The sequence below is a fragment of the Acomys russatus genome, chromosome 12 (genome assembly GCF_903995435.1).
Source record: "Acomys russatus chromosome 12, mAcoRus1.1, whole genome shotgun sequence".
Classification (NCBI taxonomy): Eukaryota; Metazoa; Chordata; class Mammalia; order Rodentia; family Muridae; genus Acomys; species Acomys russatus.
Window position 1 is genome coordinate 3,842,487 of NC_067148.1, and position 14,698 is coordinate 3,857,184.

General features: G+C 46.5%; 1 protein-coding gene across 4 annotated transcripts in view; it reads left to right on the plus strand.

Moving 5' to 3' along the window:
- The window catches only part of Myo1b (myosin IB), a 177,605-nt gene that overhangs the window by 81,600 nt on the left and 81,307 nt on the right, over positions 1–14,698 (plus strand). For all 4 annotated transcript variants that reach the window (XM_051153807.1, XM_051153806.1, XM_051153808.1 and 1 more), the window contains exons 4-5: positions 5,329–5,423; positions 14,153–14,257. In XM_051153807.1, coding sequence (XP_051009764.1) covers positions 5,329–5,423; positions 14,153–14,257 — 200 coding nt within the window. The remainder of the gene's footprint in view (positions 1–5,328; positions 5,424–14,152; positions 14,258–14,698) is intronic.

Genomic DNA, 14,698 nt, shown 5'->3' on the forward strand with positions numbered 1-14,698 from the left:
GGTTGGACAGCCGGAACACTGATTTATAACAAGGTGATATTTTCTAAGAGAGTAATAAACATGTCTGAGTTAACAGTTAAGAATATAAAGGTATTTACAAAATAGTTTACAAGGAAGCCAAGTTAGGGACTGTCCTCAGAAAGCAAAGCCCTTACTTTTTCCCCTTTCCTTCTCTCTTGTGTTGTCTTCTTCTTCTTCTTTTTTTTTTTAATTTATCTTTTTAAAGATTTCTTTATTTATCATATATACACAGTATTTTGCCTGCATGTACACCAGAAGAGGACACCAGATCTCATTATAGATGGTTGTGAGCCATCATGTGGTTGCTGGGAATTGAACTCAGAACCTTTGGAAGAGCAGGCCACGTTCTTAGCCTCTGAGCCATGTCTCCAGCGCTCTCTTGTGTCTTTTTGTAAGCTCTCTGGCCTCTTGATCAGGCTTAGAATCAAGTTAGGTTTGGCAGGTAGGGCTTAGGCAATTTTATTATACACATTTTTTAGGGGGAGGGTAACTTAATGTAGAAACACTTAGATGTCAGAGCTGAGCTAGAGTTAAAAAGGAAACAGTTGAGATTTGGGTTCTAGAAGAGGATGTTGAGACTGAGCTTATTTGAAGAGAGCTGGGCTGAGGAGGGGAATTCTCTTGTGTACTTGAACAACTCTGGGATTCCGGATCCCATGGGAGGGAATGCCACTTTGAGAGAGAGAGAGAGCTTTTATAGAAAAGCGTTTGAAACAGGAGGATAGCAACAGTTATCTGAGTCGAGGAGAGATTTCTGAGACAGATTGTATTCTGTTAAACGCTAGTTAACAGAGGTCCGACGGAGAGTGCTCAGAATGGACCGGGCGTGTTTCCAAGCTGGGGAGACTGAAACCCAGGGTGCTCTTAGGCATGTGTGCTTAGGTAGTAGCAATGGCGCGTTCAAGTAGCTCAGGGTTCTTTCCTGCTCTGCGCTTGAGGTGAGACAAACTTAGCAAGGAAGTGGCAAGGTGGAGAGCAGGGAGTGTGGAGACAGAAGCCCTGCCTTTGCCCCTGATGGTCAGTGCAGGCGGAACTGCTATGATTAACACTCTGGAGTAGAAATAAGGCAGATGAGGAACAAAAGTACCAGCTGGGCTCTTTGGAACTTGCAACCCACCATTCTGCCCTCACAGAAAATGACAGATGAGCCCCAAACCAAACTTGTGAAACCGAGACATGGTAGTAGACAGAGCAGTTTGGAAGTGCACAGTGGATGTGTCTTGGTGCTTGCTGGGCAAAACTGGGCTCTCAGTACACAGCCGTGTGGCTGATCTGGATGTCTTGGGGGACACCAGGTCACTCTCATGCTCAGGGCTTAAGTTGAGGGCACAGGAGGTGGGTGATTCCCTGGATTTCGTGGGGTTGGGCAGAAATCATGCCCCTCCCCCACGCTGTCATCCTAAGTCCTCATGGTTCATCCCCATGTGTGGTAAATAGTGCTGACGTGCCACGGGATAACGAGGAGCACGTGGCCCATGACTGCTGTCAACTAAAGCTGCTCCAGAGGTTTATTTAGGCTCCTTAATTATAGAGAGGTTGGAGGCCTGGCATATGGCTTCAGTTTATAAATGGTGGCCTTGGGGATGAGTGTGTGCAGAGTTGCCAGGGAGCAAGAGGAGCACACCCAGACAGGGAGTGTGTTTTCTTTGGGGGCATTCTTTTGGTCATTTAAAACAGAAGTTGGAGATTTGTGTCTGTGAGGATTGAGTGAGATGCATTATCATGGCTTGAGGTGGCTGTGTCACAGAGCGAGCCTGCTCTCAAAAAGTGCTCAACTGTTTTGGTGAATTTTCATGCCAGTTAGGAATTGGTTACTTTTGCTGGGAGTGGTGGCGCAGGCCTTTAATCCCAGCACTCAGAAAGGCAGAGGCAGGAGGATCTCTGTGAGTTCTAGGCCAGCCTGGTCTACAAGAGAAACCCTGGCGGGGGGGGGGGGGTGAGGGAGTGGGGGGAGCTGGGGGTGGCAGAGATCAGTCACTTTCTAGAGTTTAAAAGAAGAAATATCCCCTTTTAGTTTTTTTATCTTATGCTAAAATTACACCTTCCATAAGACAAATCAAGATTCTAAGCAGTTAAGTACCGTTGGTTTTCTGTATTCATGGACTGGAACAACCTTGGATCAAAAGTGCCGAGAAAGCACACTGCATCTGCACGGACTTGGGCAGGCTTCCCTCTCATCATTACCCCACACAGTACATATTACAGCCGTTTGTGGCATGAGCTTGTAGGAAGCGCCGTAGTCATCTGGAGACGGACTAAAGTGTTCTGGGAGATATGGAACAGTTATTTGGAGATCAGCATCACTTTATATAAGGAGCTTGAGCATCCGCCATTTTGGGGTGCATGGGGAGAGTCAGGAAGAAGAATGGCAGATGATGCGGGGAGGGGGGAACCTTCATAGATAATTGTGTTTCTCTTTGGGCAGACAGAAAACAGTGAGTGTTCAGCATCGGTGCTTTGCCCGCAGTAAATCCCTGGCAGGATTTTCTTGGTCATTTCCCCCAGCCTTTTGTGTGTGTGCATCTGTGGGCCAAATGCTGTTACTTGGGTTTGAGGTGATTTTTCATTATTTGGGGGAATCTAATAATAATACAGAAACAAAGCTAAGCCAAGTCCTGGAACCACCAACAGAGGCCTATATCCAACAGTCCAAGAAGAGTTCAGTAAATCTGGGTGCTTGGGAAACCTCATTTGTAGTCACTGTCATGGATGTGCCTCCCTGCGTCGCTTGCCAAAGATGACAATGAAAGTGGCATCTCTGAACTATTGTCTGGAAGTTGGAGAGATGAGGCAAGGGGATGCAGGCTAGTAAGAAAGTCAAAGCTGTGCTTTCCTTCCTCCAATGACGACCATAGAGAAAATGGGTTTTTACATATTTACTGTTTTTACGGTGCTCACTCACCTTTGGTTGGAGAAAATGCACCCATGCACCCTCCCTTCCTTCGCTGGAGGTGTTGCACCTTAGATTTAAAGCTGCATGCATGGCACAAAGATTAATTGGCTAGGAAGCCTCTACCATACAGGAGCTTATGTTGTAGAAGCGGATAGCAGCTTGTGTACGTAGCCAGCTGTGACACCGAAAGCTGTTCTGGCGTTTATCCGGGGCCCGGTACTTCTAAAAATCACCTTCATATACTTTAAGCCCCTTAACTAAAACCATTGGCCACATTGTCCCTTTTGTCCATGGGCATTTTAGCCAGTGCAAGTGACCAGTTGGAGGTCATGTAGATGGTGGTTCTAGCACGTGCCCTGCCTCTGTACTCCTCAGTGCCCCCTTCTCTGGTGTGGTGGTGAAGAGAATTGTTACTGGTTTCCCCCTGAGGAATCAGAATGCGAGAGAAAGGACGCAGAGGCCACTGAATGGCTGTAGATCAAAGATAAGGCTTAGATTATGCAGAGACAAAATGGGCCTCCATGGGCAGAGAGTTGTGTCCCACTGTTCAAATGCGTCTTCTAGAGCCAAGGATGGCAAGGTGGACCAGTGGTTAAGAGCTGCTCCTGTAGACAATTAGGGCTCAGTTCCCAGCACCCACGTGATAGTTCATCTGCAAATGTGGTTGCAGAGGACCTGATGTCCTCTCTGACCTCCGCAGGTACCAGGCATGAGCATGGAGCATACACACGCGAAGGAAAGATCTATACACGTAAAATAAGTCTGAATCGTCTGGCGCAGCCCGCTAGATTCCTGCACCAGTGCCTTCACTGTACTCCTTTTCATCTGCCTCTCCTTACTTTTATTCACACTTTTATTTACTCAGCAGTGTGTTGAGTTTACTTACTCCGTGCAAGGCCACAGCTATGTTGATGTGAGGGTTACACAGTGAGAATGGGGCAGCCCGCTTTTTGGACTGCAATAACAGTCTAGCCAGGTGATAAGATAGGCAAACTTAGCCCGTGTTTGAGCTCCCTGTGTCTAATGTCCCTGTCTCTAGCTTGCTTTCTCCGTGCTCCCTCGTCACACTGTGACCCAGCCAGATGCACCGGCATCGTAAGCGAGAGCAGGGTCGGTTCTGGGTCTGTCATTTCATGCTGCTGGTATGAAGGTGCATCCCGGTTTGCGCCAGTCTTGAGAGATTTAAAATGAGGAAGCATAAGTGGGATGTGGAAAATTCTAGTTGGTGGAACTGGTCTGAACTCAGGACTGGCTTTTCCATTCCTGCAAATAGTTCTGACTCCTAGATACCTTCTGCTTTTAATGTGGACCCTGTGTAACCAACCTGCTCCCAGGTCCCCTTCTGTGTACCTCCCAGCAGTGTGGACCTGCTCTTAAGCCCAGTGTCAGCCTCCTTCCCTAAGAGGCTGGTCTTTGTCTATGCCCAGAAGCTCTTTGCCTTGCAAATACAGTCTTTGGAACTAATTTGCTGCCCCTAGAAATTTCTCCACTCCAACTCCAGTCTCTCATCTCTCAGGGTCTCTGTCCTGGTCTCAGTGCTTCCACGTTATCACTAGGCTTGAGCGACTGAGAACTCACAAAAGAGGCTCAGCATGCACTGGGCAGCCAGTCCACTTTCAGTAAAGAACCTGTTAATAAATGAGAAATAGGAACTTGGCAAAAATACTTATCATCTTGCCCAGGGTTTTTTTCTATTTTTTTCCATGAGCTAGAAAGAGGGAAATTGACCTTGTTGGTGCAGCTTGGGGAGGGGCAGGTCAGCAGACTAGCCTGGGTGTCATCATAGGGAAGTTCTGTCCTCGTCATAGGCAGGATGAGACGCTGGCCACCAGGCAATGGACAAGAACACAGGAAACTCTGTAGCGCCCTGTGGGCCTCAGGTTCCGTCTTGCAGTGGGAAGCCATTGCTGTGTGTTTAGCTTCATAGTAGTCGCAGCTCTGTGGTATTTGACTGTGTTTTTCTAATGTTTGGGGGGAAAAGCTTTTTTTTTTTCCTTTATTATATTGAGGCTTCCGTAAATTGATAATGGCTTCCTTACTATGTTGAAATGCTTGAGTATTTTCTCAATATTATCCAGTTGTGGGCATGGCAATGTAACATTTTCTCCTTAGTTCTCTGAATTACCTAGATTTTAACAGAAAGATGCACACACACGCACACACACACACACGTACACACACACAAACACGAGGGTTAAAACTGTAATAAATCTGTGTCATTTGCTTTGTAGAGAATGCATGAGTAAAGGTAAATGGGCCAGAAAGGATGGATATTTTGGTTTTTATATTTTAAAAATTGGAAAGAAGTAAAATGTGATGATTTACCTATCCTTCGAAGCAGATCACTTACTGAGGAACTTACTGAGAAGCAAACACTAACCACCTGAATCCCCCACATTTTTTTTTTCTTGCAGCTTTGCTTTGTCAGATGAAGCATACAGGTCCCTCCGTGATCAAGATAAGGACCAATGTATTCTCATTACTGGGGAAAGTGGAGCAGGAAAAACAGGTGAGGCCACACTAAACTGACCTTGTCTCCTGTGGTAGGCAAATGCTGCTTAGTGACAGCAGTAAAACGGAGCTGTGATGCCCACGGTTGGCGTTCTGTGGACATGTGAGGGGACAGGGCACTATCAGGGTGCAGCCAGCGCAGGTCCAGGAGTGGATTCTAGTTCTTTTGAGTACCATCTTTGGCTGTATCAAGGCTTGGCTTTTCTTTGGCTGTGTGGCCTTAGGGAGTTGACTCTTCCCAATGAGGTGCCAGTTTATTCTGGCTTGTGGCAATTACAGCCATACCTAAAAGTGAGGGAAGAGACCAGCCATGTTCCACTTCATTCTAGACCATAGTTTCTCATCTATCCTTCCTAAAGCTGCGATCCTGGAGTACAGTTTCACATTGTGGTTGTGGTGATTCCCCCCTCCTCCTTCACAAACATACACACTGTAAAATTATTTTCATTGCTACTTCATAACTGTAATTTTGCTACTGTTAAGAATCTTAATACAAATGTGTGATGCACAGGACATCTGATATGCAACCCCCGTGAAAAGGTCACAGCACCCCCAAAGGGGGCAGGACCCACAGGGTAAGAACTGCCATTCTAGAGTCTTTTGATCGTAAAGAACTGAGATTATGTAGATGTTGCCTGAGGCCAGCAAGGACAGGCTGTGCTTCTCTATGTGCTTCAGGCTGAGGGGTGGGTGGTTTCGCTCTGGGAAGACTTGGGGGTACTCTATTCTGCCCCGAGACTTGCAAAGGATAAAACTGTAGCAGACGCTGGTTTCTTTGACAAGCAGAAAGGCAAAGGGGTAGTGGTGGTGAGTGGTGGTAGTGAGGGTGGCGGTGGCAGTGGTGGTGGGGGTACTGAGGGTGGTGGTAGTGGGGTGGGGGTGGTGCGGTGGTAGTGGGGGTCGGGGTGGTACTGAGGGTGGTGATAGTGGGGGCGGAGGTGGTACTGAGGGTGGTGGTAGTGAGGGTGGCGGTGGTAGTGAGGGTGGTGGTGGGGGTGGTACTGAGGGTGGTGGTAGTGAGGGTGATTTTCACATTTCTCTGTAAAATGCTTATAGATGGGAATATCGTAATTGGCTCTTCCTTTGAGTATGCAGAAGTGTGGCTTGAATTGTGTCCATCTTACATGTGACTTAATGATCAGACTTAACACTTTCTGAGTCTTGGTTGATCAAGAAACGAAGCTTTCCCACAGTTGCGCAGTTGCCTTACTGAGTCCATCTCGAAAGCACTCAGGTCCGTGTCCACTTCCATCAGTCTTTCTCTGGAATCTTCTCCCATGCTAAGGTGTTCTTCCCTTCTTTCTTTGTGTTCACATGGGGCCTCTGTTCCAAGCCACCAGCCCTGATTTCCCCTGAGCACTATTCATAGCCATTCTAAGGAGTCTCTTGTCCCCTTTTTTGTATACCCCAATCTGTCTTATGGGCACTGTTTTTCGGCTGTTCCAGTTATGGGAACTTTAACGTGACAGTCACCTTGGGGAAATGATTTACTCTCGTCCCTTCTTAGTCTTTCATGCAAAGCAAAGTTAGGTCCTAGACGCAGTCTTGTCTCTTCAGGATGGCCAGTGGCAATGGTGGCAAACAACACAGAACTATTTAAATGTCCATGTGCCTGTTTGCGTCCTTATTTAGCTTGACAAGCATAAAATGTTTCATTTCGCTTGCTGGCTTAGTTCTTAGTTTCTTTCTCTGGTGTGAGGTAGCCCTCACAGCAGGTGTCCGTGTTTCCGCTGTGTCTCATGCCTCTCCCTCACCTTGTCCAGCAGTCCACCTGTTCATTTCTCCAAACTTCCTTTCTGTTTTCCCTCGGAAGGAGTTCTTTACTCAACCCTCTTTGCGACTGGTGCTTTCTGTTTCTCTTAAGGCATTCCGACTGTATCAGTGTGTTCCTGAGGGAGTCATTAGAAGTGGACTGCGGTCACTTTGCTTGGCCCTGGCCAGTTCTTGCCTCCTTGGGAGCATGTTCCAAGAAGTCAGTAGGCTCCTAATTAACCCCGGCGATGGAGGGCATCCTCACAACTGGTGACTTTGCCTCTTGTTCCCGAAGCCAGGTCCCATCTCTCGGTTGGCTTGGCACTCTTCCTCAGTAAGACACAGAGTGGAGGTGGATGGGGCTGCTTCCTGCAGTGCGCTGGCGGTCAGACTTTGTGGGAGGAAAAACCACCTCATTCCATTAGTAGATCACTTGGTCGCATGGGCTCCTCCTCCCTTGTGTATGTTTTTGGCTCAGCTGCCATGCTGGCTTCGTGGTCTTGATGATCACCTGTAGTCCTTCCTTCTTCATCTGCTGTCCTGGATGGTCCTTTCCTCGGGGTCTGGGAACAGCGTGCATCTTGGCAGGACGGTCCCTTTTGCAACAAACACCATAGATGCTGCTCCAGCCGGAAGCTGGGCGGGGCTCTCAGAGCTCGGTGAGGCGAAGGCCATGCTGACTGGCTGGGATGGCAGGGTCTGTAGGCTGGCTGGCTTTCAGCAGGGCTGGGCCTTGGGTCATCTTCTAACATCGCCTGAGGTTGCTGGAAGCATCTGTCCTGCGCCTCCTGCTGTGGGTGCGAGGTGTGCTGTACTCTGAGCTGCTGTGTCCGTACCCACTCAGCTGCGCTCCTGGGAGGTGCTAACCTCCAAGCCCCTTTCCTCACTTGCACAGCTCAGTGGCATCTCTTTACACCCAGTCCCTGCACAGACTCCCGGTTCTCACTGACTATTCTGTCTTTCTCTGTGTTTCTTTCTTTTCAAAACTGATCATAGAAAAATTGCCTCCAGTTTGACTGTGATTTTTTTTTCCCTCTCCCAAAACAGGGTTTCTCTATTTAGCTTTGGCTGTCCTGGACTCCCTTTGTAGACCAGGCTGGCCTCGAACTCATAGAGATCCTCCTGCCTCCGCCTCCCTGAGTGCTGTTGACTGTGATTTTAAGTTGTTACGAGATTCTAAAAAGGGATAAAGCTCAGAATTTGTGTGTGTTTTTATAAGTCCCTGTTTCATGAAGTTATTTATGAGAAAATAAAATAAAATGCTAGAAGTTAATATAGAGATTATATTATAAGGAATTTGGGGAGAGGGTTTCATCTTGACTCAGATGGCAGAGAGAAGCCAGGCTACACTTGAAATAGCACATCATTTTATTTATAAGTTTATTAATTTTAGTTCTGCATACATGCAGCTGTTTAACTTTTGTTAGTAGGTATACTAGATGGAATAGGTTGGCATTTACAGCGGGTCTGAAATGTACAATGTACAGTACATAGAGTGTTTTCATTTAGAACCTATACTTAACAGTTTAGATAGAACAACCACACAGTGTCAGAGGGCTCATTTTATATGAAGTAATTAATTTAACGGGGTCATAAAATCCCCTTGGCAGATGATGATGTTATTGGTTGTAAACATTGGAGACGCTCTTATTCTACTGGGTTATATAATATGGGCTTTTAGGGAGAGGCATGAACTCTTTGAGTGCTTTGGGGGTGCTGTTTAATTCATCACTGTTGTGCTAAATAAAAAATTCATTATGCCTTTTAAAAGTGCCCAACTATTTCTAGGCAGCGAACTTGGGAGTTCACTCCTGTGAATTCAGATCCTTCATGGCAAACTTTTCAGACCTCAGGAGAGGGCCCGGAGGCAGCACATGAAGGAGCCATCAGATCTGCATGTCTGCCAGGACACGGGAACGTTCTGCGCCTGGAGCCATGATCCCGACATAAGCAAACATTCTGAGTTATCCGTTCCTAGCATTCCGGCTCTGCAGTATATAGGAGCTCAGCAGACGTGTTTTCAGGAAGAGTTCTTGAGCCTGCCTTGCTCAGTTAGACCTTTGGGTGCAAACCCCAAACGACCTGGGCCCAGGTCATGTGTTCGACAGCTCTCAGACCTCCTCCGCGGTGACACTCCGGCTTACTATGTGGCCTGAGCACTGAAGACACGCTGATGCAGAGCATCCAAGCAGGCTCAAGGCCAGGATGCACCATGCTCTGTTTCGTTGTTTCCTGACACATGTATTTTATATGAATCACCAGAGACTCTGTGGCTCTCTGCAGAGGTAGATTACATACGATTTTAATTCAGTGAAAATGTTACTAGGCACATTCCTCTTGTAGTAAAGCCTGCCCCCCCTCCCTCTCCCCTTTCTCCCCTCCCTCCCTCTCTTCCTCTCCCTCCCTCCCTTCCTCCATCCCTCCTTCCTCGCCCCTCTCTCTTTCTCTCTCCCTCCTTCCCTCCCTCCTTTTTCTACATTCTATTTATTGTTTGTGTGTGTCACACGTGTGTCATGTCACACATGTAGAAGTCAGAGAACAACCAGTGGGGATTGATTCTCTTCTTCCCCATGTGTCACAAGGATGGAGCTCTGGCTGCCAGGCTTGAGTGCAGGCTCTTCTGCTCATTAAGCCATTTTACTGTCCCTATGACTGTACTTTTTACCCAAACCTCTTTGCCTTTTGTTATCATTGGTGTAGTTCCTGCCTGCCTGGCTGATTGATTTTGACACATCAGGGCCCCCCCTCACCCGCAACCCATGTGTGTCTCTTCCTATTTGCAGTCTGACATACATGACATGACTTGTCTGACCTTATATGACATACATGTTATTACATGCATCCATGAACACAACTGTTACCCATGTCTATTATCTCCTGGACAAATTTACTAAAGCTTTATGACCAAAAGCTTAAATCAGTTTGTGTAGACTCGTGGCTCCTATGTGCCCAGCCCTGAAACTGGGTCCAAGCAGAGCCTGCTTGGGGAACGCCAGAGGTTTTGGTGCCTTAGGAGATCCTATGCTTTTGTCTTCCAGACTATAAGTATCTTTCCTGTTTCATTCACCTATATGAATGCATATTAATTTTGGTTCTGGGATACATATGTAATAACATATTCAAAGTCCAATGCCAAGTGCCATGGATACAGACAAGTTAGGTGTTTTTTACCCCTTTAGTACTTTATTTTATTTTATTTTTTTAATTTATTGTATATGAGTACTTTATCATCAGATCACATTATAGATTGTCGTGAGCTACCATGTGGTTGCTGGGAATTGAACTCAGGACCTCTGAAAGAGCAGACAGTGCTCTTAACCACTGAGCCATCTCTCTAGCCCCCTATAGTACTTTAAAATCTCCAGAATACGTTATCTTCTATAAGCCCCTTTCACTCCTTGTAGGAATTAATTACAGCATAGAGATTCTGAACAGAAGCATCTTATTACAGGTCATTTGTCTGGTAATGCAGAATTGTGTTAAACCTCCAGTGACCTGCCGTGTTCTGTGAGCAGAGGTTTTGGCCTTGGACACCCTGTGCTGTGTAACTGCTGACAGAACTACAGGTCCATGCGTCCTGCACACACCAACGTGAATATGCCTGGGCCAGATAAAACGATGCCATCACAATTGACTCTAAGCTGCCTGACCCATTTTGCCGGGTTTCAGAATCTGTATTTGTAGGTTTACCAGTCAGCAAGTCAGAAACTAGACTGTACTCTGGAAGATGATATCCAAATCTTCCTGTCCTCAGCACTGTGTGCTTCCTTATAGGGGCTCTTACATGGAGAGCTGGGTTTTATAGAGAAAGATTTGAATACACACTCAAATTTATTTGAACTTTAGAGCCAAAAGGAAGTGAAATGGAAATCCTCGTGCGATAAGTGTGGTCTCCTGTTCCCGGCAAGGGACACACACCGTTTGGCTTGGTATGTTGCCTTTGTCCTTATGCCCTTGCGCTCTCTCTCTCTCTCTCTCTCTCTCTCTCTCTCTCTCTCTCTCTCTCTCTCTCTCTTTCCCTCTCTCCTCCCTCCTTCCCTCCCTTCCTCACTTGCTTTTTAAAGTAGCAGCTGTCTCATGAACTACTTGAATTAAAGTTCAGATATTATGACAGTGAGAAAAAAATGTAGGAGCTGGCCATGGTGGTGCACGCCTTTAATCCCAGCGCTAGGGGAGGCAGAGGCAGGTGGATCTCTATGAGTTCGAAGCTAGCCAGGTCTACAAAGCGGGTCCAGGACAGCCAAGGCTACACAGAGAAACCCTGTCTCAAAAATTTAAAAACAAAGAGAGAAAAAGAAAAATGCAGGAGTTACCGCTTTTAGACAGCATGGGCTTTGTTTGAAAAAAAAGAAAAGAAAAGAAAAGAAAAAGAAACGGGCAGGTGTTTGTGTGTGAGGGCATGGGTGTGGCAGTCAGACGATAAATGCAGCTGTCACTTCTCACCTTCCATCTTGTGACTTCTACAAGGGCTGCAGGGACTGTGTCAGGCGTGAGCAGCAAGCATTTTTACCCACTGAACCGTCTCCCTGGCCTCCTGGAAAAATTTAGTTTTAATTCCTGTTTCCACAAATGAAGTATTAAAATGAGCTGTGTAGTAGAATTCCTGAAGGTAATTAAGAATGTGAACATTAGATACTTTCTACCAACTTAGAAACAAGTTGTTAAAATTTGAGCTATATCCTTGTAATATATTTAAAACTATTTGGATTGCTTAAGTGTGTTTTAAAGCTAGTAAAAGCACCCATGTTACTATTTAATTAAGCCATCTTTACATGCTAGTAGGCTCTGTAGGTGCATTTTAATAGGTGATGTAGGCTCACTGGGCATCCCAAGAGATCTGCTCCCAGACTCAGTCCTGTCTCCTTGTAGCTTCTCCAGATGCCTTCAAGAGGGCACAGCAGTCTGAGTGGGCTCTGATTCCACCCCCTTCCCCACCAAGGCAGTTTGATCCCAAGTTCATCTGGACCAAAACAGGATTTCCAGAGGTGTCATCGTGGCTGAGTCTGAAGACTTGAAACCTTCATAGTTCCAGAGTCAACAACAGTCTGGGCCTAGGTTTTGTGTCAGCTTACCATACAGAAAACTTAACTGCTTATCTAAAGCCCGCTGTGCTTAAGATGGTTACTTTGATCTAAATAGATTTCTGTTTGCTAGCTTTGTAAAGAGTAGAAAAACCAGAAATGTGTCTCCAAAAAAGGAGGCGATCCCTACTATATCTGCATGTAATGGTGTAGGGCGGGGCAATGTAGGGGGATGATACTATGAACACAGGAAAAAAAAAAATTACGAAAAGAAGGGCCAGGGCCAGGAAATGAGCTGCACGGCGCTGACTGCAGATGTGGAATATAGACATCAGGTCTCGGGATCCTGGGCAGAGCCCAGAACCCAGCAGCCAGGATGTCAGCATCCGGCAGATCTAGAGAGAGGCGTTTAACTTCAGATCAAGGGTAGAGGGAAGCTTGGCCACTGAAGACAAAGGGAAATGCAGGGATTACACAGCAAAACCCTGAGGATAGTGGGACAAATGCTTGGGGACTTTACATAAAGCCTATCTCATGTGATATCACTGCACTTCTGTGGTTGCCACGGGAGGTAGCAGCAGCTGATCAGCACAGACTGCTGGAGGGATGTGTATGGATCCATTTGAATTACCCAGAAAGGAGACTGGATGGAGATTTAACTCTACTCCCTGAAGAGCACTCACCCTCTAGCTGTAGGTCGTAGGCTCCCTGATTTGTTCCTTGTCTTATGCTGTAAATGTTAGTGCTCCCGGTCAGAGCCTCGTGACCTATGTAGCTTCTTGGTGCTTCTCACATCCTGCTACATTGCTCAGGAGTCCACATCCACGTTCAAGTGCTGTTCAGTGTGTTCATCTACGGTTGCTCTGGGGGGATAGGAATGTAATCCATCATACCGCTTCCCATGAGAAACAGCCATGCTGGGCTAGCCTTAATCTCATCCATTCGCAGGTGCTTCCTCAGTGACCTGTGGAGGCCTTCCTGCCCATAGACAGTGGCATTAACTGAAGATTTGAGACGATGCTAGATCCAGACCAGGTTGTTTTGTTCTCAGGGCACCTACACGAGCATTTCCCAGATGTTGGCCATGGATCATTGGAACTAGGCACATGGGCGGGAAACAGACTCCATGGCAAATAAACATGAGGGACATGCAGCGTTCTAGATCCCCTTTGGAGTTTCGCAACATCCGAGAGCATAAGAAAGGCTCGGAGAAGCTCCTGGCAGGGACACTTGCTTCACTCTACCTCCCTCACTGGGGAGGGACCTACATTCATTGACCTTGGAGCACCTTCTCTTTGAACACATGCTGATACCATGTCCCTTGCACTCAAGTGTTAAAAGAGATGGTTCTGTGTAGAAGATGTTGAGAGTCATTGGATGGCAAGAAGAATAAAACAAACAAACAGAACTTGTCCCTATCCTCATGTGAGCTAAGAATTGTCTGATGTGTGTGATAGGCTCTTCATCAGCTTGACTTTCAGGGGACTTGTAAAATCCACGAAAACGACTCTGCCCCAGAAGAATTGTAAATCCTCCTGTTAGCGGCTCACTTTTGGAAGTGAAAAGTCATCAGGCTGGCCTAATTGTGGACAAACCAATTTGACTTAGAAACTATTTTGAAGGAAAGCAGTTCTTTTAAACTTCAGAAAGATGTTTAGCAAAGACACTGAGATGGCCAAGTTATTTTTGGCTTGAATTATGTACAGAGCGTAGTTGTATGTGCTTGATTACTTTGAGTGTGATCCTCCCGAGATTTTCTGTCAACCATGTAACTTGGCTTTCGTTTTAACAGCTCAGGGAGAAGCTTCGAGTGCAAGCCATACTCCAACTGAACTGCTGATAAGTCAGTTGAAAATGCACAGCCGGAAATGTTTCCCAAGCATGTGTCCACCCAAGAATAACAATGCTTGGTCAGAGTTTCTTTATAATCAACATGGTTGTTCCCTCCCCACAGAGGCCAGCAAGCTTGTCATGTCCTATGTCGCAGCCGTGTGTGGAAAAGGAGCGGAAGTAAACCAAGTAAAGGAACAGCTTCTCCAGTCCAACCCTGTCCTGGAAGGTAAGAATTTCATGTGCGTTTGGTCATCGTGATTCAAATAGCGAACTGTTTTCAGCGTACTTCAACTGCCTGGTGTTCAGGGAGGGAAGAGAACACAGTTCAGGCCAAGCCTACTGAGGAAATAAGCCCCACCCTTGTGGTGCTTGGTTTTAAGTACTTAAGAGACAGAATAGCTTACCCACAGAAAAGGAACTTTCCCATTTAAGAATAAGGTTTTTTCTTTTTTTCACCATTCAACTTTTAAAAACTTTTATTTTTAGTTTATATATTCACTTTGCATCCCGATCGTACCCTCTGCTCTCCTCCCAGTCCCTCCCTCCTACCCTCTTCCCTCTATTTCCCCTCCCCTTGTCCACAGAAAAGGGGAGCCCTCCCCATCAGCCCACCCCAGCACATCAAATTGCATCAGGACTGAGCTCTCCCTCATCCACTGAGGCCAGC